The following is a 13,329-nucleotide window of genomic DNA, read 5'->3' as shown; positions in this document are numbered from 1 at the left end:
ACTGCAGTGGGATGGGTTGTTCAATCATCTGTATACATTTAGTCTCCAAATAATCCCAAAGGGAATCACCGGCTATACCCTAAGAAAGCAAACTGTAGTAGACGTGAAAAGATTTACTGAAGTATACTATCATGTCTCAAATCACATCTAATAAAAACAATTGTACTGATAAGATTCATGCAGATTTTGTTCGCTATACATTTTGAATTGAACAAATCCATTTATACATTTGAATAATACATTATTTTGAAATGCTTGAATCATATTTTATATAATACTTCCATATGCATCCATCCATTTCCTGTACTGCTTATCCCACACAGGGTCACGGGGAGCCTGGAGCCTATCCCATGGTTCTCAGGGCACAAGGCAGGGGACATCCTGGATGAGGTGCTAACCCATCACACACACATTCACACACTACAGACAATTTGGAAATGTCAATCATCCTACAAAGCATGTCTTTGAACTGGGAGAGGAAGCTGGAGTACCCAGAGGTAACCCCCGGAGCACAGGGAGAACATACAGACTCCATGCACACAGGGCGGAGGCAAGATTCGAACCCCCAACCCTGGAGGTGCGAGGTAAATGTGCAAGGCACCATGCCCCCATATTCTATACCAAAATTAACACATAACATTTGTTAACAAGATAATCACAAAAACAATCGGCTACGGATGCCTACAAGGACAGCGATGGGAGACATCGATCCCATTAAACAAAATATACCTTTAATGTGTCAGTGTCAGTGTCCTTGGTGAGTATGATTTTTTTTCTTTCTTCTGCCAAATTAGCGAACTGTAGACTGCCTGCAAGCAAAGCGACGGTGTAGACAAAAGAACATTTGGTTTATAAGATGTTAAAAGATGTATTATAAACATCCAGAGAGCCAGCCTTCCTCAACAATCAGAAGCAAACGGGACGTGACAGCTCCTCGTTAAAGATTTCCACTTGTCCAGCTCACTATCTGCCTTCTTTGCCATTAGTTTCCTTCATTCTTTTTTGTCTTGCTATTGACAGCAGGCCTCTTTTGCTTAATCATTAAGGTGTCTCTCTGTGACTCCAATAGTCTTTTAGTCTTTAGTCTTCAGCACTCTCTCTTCTTGGCATCATACAATCTTGTAAGGCTTTGGATTTTCCTCCAAAAATACTCTACACTAATGGTGTCACTCATCCTTCTCTTTACTTTCAATGCCTCCGTCTTCATTCACGTGTGTGCCACACACTGTGCCTTCTAAAAGAGCACGCTGTGGATTGCCGGGGCAGCCGGATAACTGAGAACTGCGCTTGCAGAGGAAAAAGAAGGATGCAATGCCAGAAGACAACGATAAGCATATAAAAAGACAAAGATTAAATAAAAAGAACTCCAAACTCCCGTTCATAGCCGACTCTCTAGCACTCACAGTTCCATCTTGGGGATTATTTTACGAGAATCCCTGGTGGCTATCATCAGTCAAAACTTTACATGCTCTCATCTCTGAGACTCTCATTATCTTCTCATCATTACTCTCCTTAAATAAACACATGGACTCAAAAGTACTGGAAGTCCTCTCGCCTTTGCTAAGAAAAGGTTATGTAAAGGCAAAATTGCCTCAGGCTGACATTTGCTTTATCACAGCTATGTATGTCTTTTGCCCCAAAATGTACCAAAACACCTGGTCTGTGGCCTTTCCAAAGGAATAATACAGACTCATTTCCATAAAAAGTTAAACAAGGTGACAAACAAAGCTGTAATAACCTCTTTACCAGGAAACCACAGCCATGCTATGCTACAGTATTAAACTGCACAAAAGCGAGTATACAAAGTGCAATAATTTTAGGAAAACAACTAAGGAACATCAAATGTTTCTAATGCACTGCATGTTAAAAGCAAATAAAATGAGTTAGAACACCAAATAGACCTCTCTTGGGTTACATTCCCTGTAAAAAAAAAAAAAAAAAAAAAAAAATTTAAAATGACTCTCGTAAATAACGAAATAACTATACACACTAATTAGTTATTGTTAGCCACACATCAACTTTAACATCACTAATGTTGCACCAGTGACTGCTACAGATTTTCATCCATATGTGTTTAATTTATTATGAGACCAAATTTTATTACTGTATGGTAAATGAACACATGATATCTACTGGAACAGAAAAAGAAGAGTATATTAGCACTGACTGTGACTTCCATTAATTTAAATTAGCTTTACTGTACTTGTGTGTGTGTGTGTGTGTGTGCGTGTGTGTGTGTGTGTGTGTGTGTGTGTGTTTGTGTGTTTGTGTGTGTCCACGACCCTGTGTAGGATAAGTGATACAGAAAATGGCCGAATGGATGTGTGTGTGTGTGTGTGTGTGTGAGAGAGAGAGAGAGAGAGAGAGGGTGAGTGTGTGTGTGTGTGTGTGTGTGGTCTTGCAATTCCAAACTTCTGATGATGCCCTCACTACAGGAGGTGTGTGTGTGCATGTGTGAGAGAGTGTGAGTGTGTGTGCGCGCATGTGTGCATGTGTGTGAGTGCGTGAGTGTGTGTGTGTGTGTGTGTGTTCTGTGGTCTTGCAATTCCAAACTTCTCATGATGCCTTCACTACAAGTGGTGTGCGTGTGTGTGTGTGTGTGTGTGTGTGTGTGTGTGTGTGTGTGTGTACTGTGGTCTTGTAATTCCAAACTTCTCATGATGCCCTCACTACAGGAGGTGTGTGTGTGTGTGTGTGTGTGTGTGTGTGTGTGTGTGTGTGTGTGTGTGTGTGTGTGTGTGTGAAAGGGGAAAATAAAAAAGACAGCTTCTGTAAAGGTAACCATGTGTGACATCTGCTGGTAAGCGGCTCTAAATGATGTTGTCCCGACAAACACACACTACAACGCTGACAGCATCAAGGGCCATTAAGCTACATAACAAGCGGCAGCGCATAACTGAGTCCTGATAAACGAGACCGTTTCAGCACAACAGAAAATAAATACACAAATCTACAACTAAAACTAACCAATAAACACAAACCTACACCTGCATACACCTCCTTCAGTTTTACGCACAGCTGATGCAGGACTTCAGCCCAAAGCGCTTCATTAAAAATATTGCATCAGTGTGTTAACATGGAGATGATTTAATATCCTTCCTGAAGTAAGTATCCTCTACAGTTATATTTCTATCTTCCGTTGCGTTGCTCTGCCAAAAGTCAATGAAAAGTTCAGATGGACTGAGAAATGATGAGAATGCTGCTGTGCTCGGTAGTCAGCAGATCTCATAGTGCCTCTCTCTTTCTCTCTCTCTCTCTCTCTCTCTCCCTCTCTCTCTCTCTCTCTCTCTCTCACACACACACACACACACACACCGCAGGAAGCGGCTCCTTCAGAAGTGTCTAGTAGTTTGGAGAGAAGCTGATGGGACTTGAGGTTTCGTGAAAGCCCTTCGCCTCTCAGCAGGACTTACTTACAGACTCTACTGAAGAGGCATTTATAATGCGGGTCCAGTGCAGCACCACGGCCAGAGCAACGAGCCACAGTAACACTAACACTGTAACACTGTGACACTGTAACACTAACACTGTGACACTGTGACACTGTAACACTAACACTAACACTGTGACACTGTAACACTAACACTGTGACACTGTGACACTGTAACACTGTCTCAGTCACTGCATTACACAGCACTTCAAAACTGTTACACATCACATTTAATGATAGCTGTGTGGTGTACATGCAGTCCTTTTCATCATGCATCTCTTCTGAATAATAATAATAATAATAATAATAATAATAATAATAATAATAATAATAATAATTCAAACATCCCTTTTTCAAATAGAAGGAAACTACTACTACTACTACTACTACTAATAATAATAATAATAATAATAATAATAATAAGAGGAAGTATCGTTATTATTTTAATTATTATTGTAGTTGTTATAATTATTATTATTATTATTATTATTATTACAACTCTTATAAGAATACTAATACTACTACTAATAATTATCCTTATAATGATTGATGAATCATGATGATGATTATTATTAAATTCTTCTTATTATTATTATAATTATTATTATTATTATTATTATTATTATTATTATTATTAAGCCTGTTGTTATTGTTGTTGCGTGACTAATTTCTTGTTTTTTTAATCCTTATAGAGATTAAACTTTCTTGATAATATAATATATCATATCACTGGGAAAAACCTTCACCGACATAAATAACATTAATAAAAAGCTCTAAACTTTTACTTTGATATATAGTAAAATATCAGTAAACTCACACTTTTAACACGTTAAAATGGACTTAATGACTATAAGATAAACGGCCAAATAACTGTATTTCTATGCCGAGCAAGAGCAGTGCCTTCATCCTGCAAACGCCCCCATTCTGATATCAGTGTCCACAAACGCAAGAAAAAATAAAAGTAAGTTTCTGTTTTCCGGTGTCCGTTTTGGATCAGAATCTAAAGCCATAACATGAGCTGAGTTTAATTCTCGTCCCAGTAGATCATATTTTTATGCAGTTCCACAAACTGGCTTTGGAAACGGCTCAACACGTTAAAATGTCAAATGTGCTCGGACTGTTTCTGATCAACCCAAAGAAGCAGCTCAGACTCGGGCAGAAGTGCGCGATGCTCTGGGAGGTCTCCATGCAATCTGATCGGATCCCTGCGACCTGAAGAAAAGAGTGCGCTTACCGCTTGAACGTCGGACGATGTTTTCCAAAAAAGTGTTCTGCGGCGCCACCAGTCCTCTCCTTCCCCCGTGCATTCTGCGCTCAAACTACAAGGTCCCTCACGCTCGCGCACACTGTCGAATCTGATCGCGGAAGTGAAACGGTCCGGCCGGGGATGTGTCGGCGGGATGGAGAAGACCATGGTAACGCTGCGCCCTGCCTGGCTTACACGAACTCGTCTGTAGCGCAGAGACTCTGCCAGGCTCGGTGAGCCCCGCGCTCCCCCGCGAGAACGCGCGTGCGCACTGAGAGCGCGAGCTGAACGCAGACTGGCACAGGAGTCTCCGGCGCTGTGCGCGATGCCATGGAGACGGCGCGCGCGCGACATCGATTCTCTGACAAGTGCAGAGAACACACAGCTGGAATGACACATCTGTCGCAGAGGAATGTGTGTGGCATCAAGTATGGAACAGATGTTTCTTAAAATGAAAATATTTTAGTAACCAAGTCTACTGTGTGTTGTTGTTATTATTATGCGCAACACACACGTGATGTCGCGGGTGTGGCACCATTTAATTATGGTTAGGACAAAGTTTGCAGAATTAATTTACATAATGACATTACTGTATTAGCTTCATGGTTGGTCTGTGGTTCCTAATGCTTATGAGATTTGGTTCGTACAATGGCCAGTGGTGATTTAAATCAACATAAGGTAGAGGCTCAAGGGTAGAGTGTCTTAGACCCCCAGAACCACCAGTGAGCCTTCATGCCCTGTGGATAAGAGCATTGTCATCCTGAGAAAACTGGGTGTGACGTTGGAACAAACAATAATGCACATACACACACATTCACACATGGGGCAGTTTATAGTATGCACAAGGAGAACACACAGCCCCTCGCTCAGGAGTGAACCAGGGACTCTGCTGCTCTGAGGCATCACCTCTTCATACTTGGCCTCAAACCATACCTGCAAAACGCCCTCCACAGTCACCTATCTGTAGCCTACACATGCTTAAATCAGTCTGAGTGAACTGCACTGGAAGACGTTTTCAAGAATCTGATTTGTGCTCAGAGTTGGGGTGGCAAGCTGCCACCCTGTGCCACCTAGCCACGCCCACTTAGGCTTACGCATCAAAAATACTTGATCACTCACTTTCCCTAACCACAGTCTCAAATTAGAGCACAGAAATTGGGAATTTACACACCTATACAAGGCACTCCAGAAAACCGTGCGCTTTCCGGCTAGTCAGTGAGTGAGGGACTGAACCTGGATCTCTCTGTTTGCCCGCAGTGGTTAAATTTTAGCAAGCTTACTGGAACTGCGAGACCTGGACTATGTCTCCTCCTTCTGTCTTGTCGCTGCTGTATTTCTGCCTAGCCTCCCTTGCTAAGTGGATTTGGACAGAGCCCCTATTGTTCCCAGCCCACTCCTGCCTAATATGGCATTCCCGAGGAAAGCCCCAGTTTCCTGAAACGAGCGACTAGAAGCCGGCAAATGGCGAAGGCTGGTCTCGACAGAGTGACGGACAAAATGTGAAAATCAGCGTTTCGCCGTCGGATATGGAGACTGTTGAGACTGTGGAGACTGTAGAGACAGTGACGGGATGAAAGCTGGCGGATTGAGTGCACATTCACGCGGATCCGCGGCTGCAGGCGGGTTGTTTTGGAAGCGCGAGGCAAAACAGTGCGGCTCACCGACCTGACGGATTAGCGCGAGGCGTGAGTAGTCGTCCTGAGGGTTTGGACTGGTTTAAATAAGGCCCTGTGCGTCTTGGTAACAAACCACAGAAGGACAGGGATTCAAGTATTCGGTGTTTTATAAGGGAATAGAGAGGCAGAGGAGCAGGATTCGACTATCATGCCTGGCCGTAGTTCCAGAGGTAAGCAGCGTGCCGGGGCTGAGGACGGAGCGGATAGCGGAGAGCGCTTTACTTCTGTTAAAAAGATGCTGAAATGTGTGGTGGTCGGAGACGGAGCGGTTGGTAAGACCTGCTTACTCATGAGCTACGCCAATGACGCTTTCCCTGAGGAATATGTACCGACTGTGTTCGACCACTACGCAGGTGGGACAAACATTTCATCTCTATTACTGTATTATTATTATTATTCACACTGTGTATCCTGTGCTCTCTCTCTCTCTCTCTCTCACTCGCTCACTCGCTCGCACGCACACACACACACACACACACACACACACATACACACACTCCCCCCCCACCATAGGGTCCCAAGAATAGCCGCCTGATAGAGGAACTGTATGTCACTGGATACACATAATCCCCAGAGTACGCCTGATATACATAAGTAAAAACAAACAGCTGTTAACAAAATGATTATAGACAGCTACATGATATACAGAGTTGAAAAAAAGTTGGTATATACTGTGCTACCTGTTGATCACAAACTGTAAACCTTGCCATTATTATTGGCAATATTTAATATACTGCTCTACAAACGGTAGTCTAAAATCAAATACATGGTGTCCCAGAAGTCTGTACACAGGAGACTATGTTTGCCAACACCACTTTGGATGTGCCTATGTCAGTGGGTGTTCGTGGACGTCTACGTCTCCTTTGGTCCGCACACTTCCACACACTGCTTTTGGAATTTGTTAAGACGTTTTGTGCAACAGTGTGGTGTGTGATGTGCTTGCCGGTTTCCTGTTTAAGTCCATCGCAACCTTGAGACGGCTTCCCGATCCAGCCATGAGAATGATTTCAATACGTTCATTTGTTTTTCAAAGGCGTTCTTAAAGGCTATCTGAAAAAATATGGATAATATAAACTAAGATGAACTGCGGTGAACATGCGTCTGTGATAGCAGACGAATGTTGGGGGAACGCTCTGAAGAGTCAGTGCTGAAATGACAGCTGAGCTGAGTTATATCTCAGCCATGATATGCTCTCAAAAGAAACAACAAAAGTGTGGGGGTAGAAACTGATAGGGCTGGGCAATATATCACTATCAGCAATATCGTGATAAATGATATTGCGATAGGCTTTTCTGTGATATCGTTGGTATGGTGATGTATTTTTAATGTTTTTAGTAAATACAAATGAAATGGTACTGAACGGATGCCGTTGATTGGACGTAATTAAAAAAAAGTTCATCTTTTTTTGTCTTTGTAGGCATTGAAGTCATTAAACTCAGTTTAATGTTATTTTGTTTATTCGTCTACTGTTTTGCGGACAGTTTATTAGCTAAATTACATATCGCGATACACATTGTGTATCGTAGAAATGTCCTGAAGTATCGTGATATGATTTTTTTTGTCATATCGCCCAGCCCTAGAAATTGAGGCAGAAAATTAGCATGAATACTGGAAGAGCGGACTGTCTTGCTACTTTTCACACACTGGATGAAAAGCATTGCAGTGAACCATTGCAGTGAACCATGCACACACATTCACACATAAGGGCAATTTAGCGTACCAAATCCACCCACCTACATGTTTTTGGGAGGTGGGAGGAAACTGGAGAATACACAGGAAACCCACATGGCCACAAGGAGAACATGTGAAACTCTGCACAAACATGGAGCTGTGAAGCAGCAATGGTATTCAAAACTACACCGTCTGATTAGAGTACATGTTATGGCGTACTGTAGGCTCGTATCATTTATCTTATCAAGGGTTCAGGCTTTTAAGTTGCCTGTGACGAACTTCTGGAGATTTGCTATCTGATGACAGTGGAGAGCACCACTTTCAACTACCCGTATTATATTTTTTATAGTTATTATTAAGTTATTATTGTTCTTATTATTCTTAATCAGACTTACTTCATTTGAAATTAATGTGTTTCTAGTTTCAGTAAATGATATGAAGATTGTGTTCATTTACTAAAACTGGGGTGAATATTGTACAAACCTTTAACACAGTGTAATTTGGTTCAGGTTCTGTGGATACAATGTTCAGGAATAAGAGCTTTGTTAAGGGCAATAAATAAATATATATGTATTTGCTTAACGTATATAATATTTAACTAGATTTATTTTCATTATAAATTGTTGCTTTTTTCCCACTAGAAGGGGTCACTGTCTGCAAAAATGATGAGAAACACTGCTTTAACACAGCCAATGTTTAGCTATTAAAGCATATCACTCTGGAGTCTTGCTTTTCTGGTCATTTCTTTGCATGTCGTTGACATCACTGGAAAAAGTGACATCACTCTTGAAAAAGTTCTCAGTGAACAAAAGGACAGAAAGTTTTCCCTCTAAATGTTCCCCAGTAAAGAAGACTGCACCAAAACATTGTACAGGTTTCAAATTATAATCTAGTCTACAATTGATGAATTAGTTACTTTTCAGATACCAGACAAAAAGGGCACCTGTTTATCTTCACAGTCAGAGTAGTGTTTGACATATGCCCAGAGCCTGAATAAATTTTGAAAAGTCAACAATTACGCTCAGATCTTGACACCATCTGATTTGTGAAATTCTATCGGCTGGAACTGTTTCTGCACGTGGGAGAACTTTTTATGACAGCGTTTAATGTGCATTAATGAGCCAGAACTCCTCAAGTCTAGAACCGTGGGGGTGGGGAACACATTAGTGTTATATTGCAGCACCTACTGTATGAAGCAACCTGTGAATTGCAGATGTGGTCCAGGTGTGGAATGCTAACCCTGGTTGACATGATCGTTTAAAACAGTGCCACAAGGCTTAATTGGGTGGTGTAGGTTTCCTGTTCTGAAACTGTTGATTCACCTGCTCTCAAGGCTCAAATATACTAAAAATGTCAGTTAAGTTTGCTGCAGTCTTCCAGACTTCCTTTTAGTTGTGCAACACAGATTTAAAGGACAAACACAAAGCCTCAACACTTGTGGGTTATCTGTTGGAAAGTGATGAGAAGACCATATGTTCACAAGAAATTTGACTCCCGCTTCAGAGTTGCTCATTCAGTGACTCCCACTTTAGATAAACAGACAGATAAGTAATGATTAGAAGCATGACCATGTAGTTTTAGGCATCGTGGTTTGGAATGGAAATGTTGTTTAAATTGCACAAGGGCAGCTGAAAAAAAATCCTACCACACTATATGGGAGATTGTTATTGTTGACGCATTTATGTGGCAGCAAAAAGGCAGGGAGACGGAAGTCGTAAAGAATGGAGGCTCTGTAAGATTTTTTTAAATTGGTTCGATTATTATTAATGCACTGGCAAAAAGATGTGACCTCACCACAAGTATTTAATGCCCCTTTTAAAAATTTATGGGCCCTCACTGGTGGTTAAGTAGTTAAAGTGTTATGTAGAAATGATGCAGTGTATGTAAGCATTTACATTTTGCATGTCATTGTACTCTTGTCAGATACTGTGAAAGGGTGGAAAATGCATATTTGGACTGAGAAGCTCATCTATCACACATACTAATATGGGTTGGGTTTATGACTATAATAATAATAATAATTATAATTATAATAATAATAATAATAAACTTTATTTTATAAAGCGCCTTTAAAAGTACACAAAATAAGCAGTACACAGAAAAATAAAACATATAAAAGTTAATAAGAACAACAACAACGTTAATAATAATAATTATAAAATAATAATAAAAAAGACATCAGCAGTCAAATGCTTAAAAAAGTGCTTAAGTTTAAAAAAGTGTGTCTTAAGTAGAGCTTTAAAAGTGTCAAAGGTCTGAGCTTCCCTGAGTTCAGGAGGAAGAGAGTTCCAAGGTGAAGGAGCATAGAGAGAAAAAGCCCTGTCACCCATAGATTCTAGGCGGGTTTGTGGAACAGTTAACAAATTGCATTGTGAGGAGCGTAGTCTGCGATTTGGGGTGTAAGGGATTAATAAACCAGAAAAGTAATGCGGAGCCAAGCCATATAGTGCCTTGTTTGTCAACAACATGATCTTAAAATCGACATGGAACCTGACCAGGAGTCAGTGTAAGGACTCCAAAACGAGTAATATGTTCACATTTCCTGGTCCCCGTCAGGATCCTGGCGGCAGAGTTTTGAACATATTGCAATTTGTTAATTGTGGAATCATGGAGTTTACAGGATTAGGCTGTTGATGGTTTGACATGGCAGCATTCAGAGCTGTTGCTGGACATGTTACTAAGACAGCAACTCCATATGCTCACTGTAAACAAGATTCTATACACTGCCAGTCAAAAGATTTTACTCATTTATTCATTCATTATCAGTATTCGCTTTATCCTGGTCAGGATCTCAATGGCTCAGGAACCTATTCTGGGAGCATTCAGCACGAGGCAGGAATACACACTGCATGGGATGCTGGTTTATTACAGTTTGCCATGCAAACACAGGGCAATTTAGCATAGTCAGTACACCTACTGGGAGGAAACCGGGGAACCTGAAGGAAACCGATGTGGACACAGGGAGAACATGCAAAACTCCATACAGATAGTAACGTAAGCTCAGGATTGACCCCGGAGCTGTGAGGTGGCAATACTACCTGCTGTCCCACTATGTCAGCCAGTTCCCTTTCAAAGGGAACTTCAACGTTGCATTTAGCATAACAGTATGGGAACGCCTTGTGTGCGTGACCGGTATCTGAAGCTTGTGTAAAATCATGCCTCTACTTAAAGGCCTGCCATGATCAGGTGACATGGCAATTAAGCGCGTCGCATGATATATATATAGCACCTGTGAACCACGCTGCCAGCATTATTATCTTCAGCGAGACTGCATGTCTGTTGTTTGTGTGACAAAAACGCTTCATTTCTTCTCGATATTTTCTCAAAATCTCTGAACTTTTCTATCTCTTTTTTAGAGGAAAAGAGAGGTAAGTAATGAGCGAGAAAGAATTCAAGAAGTGTGTTATGGCTTGCTCCCGTTTCATCAAGAGGAAAAGTGCACACTTTCTGGGTGAAGTGTTAGCGGTGTAGTATGCGATGGCAGCCTCGAGAGGCTGCGCATGGTAACGCCTACATTAAGCAGCTCGGCTCGCGACTCCCACTCTTCTCGAAAAAAACGGAAGCCAAAGCGAGTCGGGTTTCAGAGCCTCTCGGATCTGGGCCGGCCGCTGCTGAGGCAGCCAGCCGTCTCAGGTTCGAGGGATCTCTTATAGATCTGGAAGAGGAGCCGGGGATGAGCGCTGCTCTATCTCTTGCTCTGTCTTCCAGGTTCAGCTCTCCGCTGGATTTTGGAGCTCGCGTCGCGCCTCCTCCTTCCGCTATGGAAAGCCAAAAGGGTAATAATTCCTCTCTTACTCCGAGGAGTTAGAAGGATGTGTTAAAAACTGAGAGCAGGAAGTAAGCTCCCTTTTGGACAATGGGGCCATAGAACATGTACCCCGTTCCCGAAGGGAGGGAGGTTTACAGCCATTATTTCCTGTTACGCAAAAAAGTGTGAGGATGCGGCCAATTTTAGATCTGCATCATCTGAACCGTACTCTTCGGACATACAGGTTCAGAGGCTGACGCTCAAACTTATCGTGCCACAGATTCAGTTCGAGAACTGGTTTGTGGCGATAGATCTAAAAGGTGCATATTTCCACATAGGAATATCGCTAGCTTTATCCCCTCGCACCTTCACAAAGTGCATGGATGTCACTCTGGCTCCATTGGGACTCCAGGGCATCTGTGTACCAAGCTACCTGGACAACTGGTTAATTCTAACACGATCCAGGGAGCTGGCGGTTCAACATCGAGATGTTGTTCTCGCCCAAATGAAGAGCTTGGGGCTCAGGTTGAATCTCAGAAAAGTATGCTTTCCCTGGTGCAGTGGACAACTTTTCTAGCAGTTATAGGATTCTACTACGATTAGGGCGTTTCTATCCCCAACATGCGTAGTGTCAATCCTGTCAACACTGAGCAAGATAAAGTTGGATCTTGGGAGACTTTGGGGTGGAGTCCACACATGTGGCCGAGGTCACATCTGTATGCTGCTCCCCCCATCGCTCTGCTCCCACAAGCTCTAGCGAGAGTTCGCCAAGACAGTCTGCTAATAGCACCTTTTTGGCCAGCTCGAACATGGTTCTGAGGAATAATATCCCTGTGAGATGGCACTCCTTGGGAGATTCCCGTCCACAGGGATCCATTGTAGACCCAGTAAACTGCACAATAGCTACAGTCCTGGAGCTCCTACAAGAACATTTCTCAGCAGGCTGGGCTCCTTCTACAATCAGGGTTACTTGGCCGCCGTTTCGGCCAGCCATGCCCCTGTTGATGGAGCCTCTGTGGGGTAACATCCTCTAACTTCGAGGTTCATGCGTGGTGTCAGACGGCCGTGGCCCATTTGCAGGCCACGCATACCTTCCTGGGACCTTCTGTAGTCCTGGAAGGTCTCTTGGGTGCCCCATTCGAGCCCCTAGAGTGGATCCCATCCACAAGGAAATTGTATGCACTCAAGTGGCAGCTTTGTCTTGTGGTGTGAGGAATGTCAGCTAGACCCAGTGAACTGCGCAATAGCTACAGTCCTGGAGTTCTACAAGAACGTTTCTCAGCGGGCTGAGCTCCTTCTATAATCAGGGTTACTTGGCCGCCGTTTCAGCCAGCCATGCCCCTGTTGATGGAGCCTCTGTGGGGCAACATCCTCTAACTTCGAGGTTCATGCGTGGTGTCAGATGGCTGAGGCCCATCTGCAGGCCGCGCATACCTTCCTGGGACCTTCTGTGGCCCTGGAAGGTCTGTCGGGTGCCCCATTTGAGCCCTTAGGGTGGATCTTCTGTCTCAAAAAGCCGGAGGGCTGATTTATCACCCTCGGCCAGAACTATGGAAAC

General features: G+C 42.8%; 2 protein-coding genes across 2 annotated transcripts in view; one reads left to right on the top strand and one right to left on the bottom strand.

Annotated features, from left to right (window-relative positions):
• The window catches only part of kcnh5a (potassium voltage-gated channel, subfamily H (eag-related), member 5a), an 80,074-nt gene extending 75,104 nt beyond the window's left edge, over positions 1-4,970 (bottom strand). The window contains exon 1 of the mRNA XM_053675892.1: positions 4,665-4,970. Within this exon, the coding sequence (XP_053531867.1) occupies positions 4,665-4,737 (73 nt within the window). The 5' untranslated portion in view covers positions 4,738-4,970. The remainder of the gene's footprint in view (positions 1-4,664) is intronic.
• A 900-nt stretch (positions 4,971-5,870) lies between these two features.
• rhoj (ras homolog family member J) overlaps positions 5,871-13,329 on the top strand; it is a 33,055-nt gene continuing 25,596 nt past the window's right edge. Inside the window, exon 1 of the mRNA XM_017456092.3 lies at positions 5,871-6,705. Within this exon, the coding sequence (XP_017311581.1) occupies positions 6,501-6,705 (205 nt within the window). The 5' untranslated portion in view covers positions 5,871-6,500. The remainder of the gene's footprint in view (positions 6,706-13,329) is intronic.

Source organism: Ictalurus punctatus, chromosome 25, assembly GCF_001660625.3.
Source record: "Ictalurus punctatus breed USDA103 chromosome 25, Coco_2.0, whole genome shotgun sequence".
NCBI classification, from domain to species: domain Eukaryota; kingdom Metazoa; phylum Chordata; class Actinopteri; order Siluriformes; family Ictaluridae; genus Ictalurus; species Ictalurus punctatus.
Note: the sequence above shows the minus strand (reverse complement) of the source record. Positions and strands in the feature narration are given on the sequence as shown.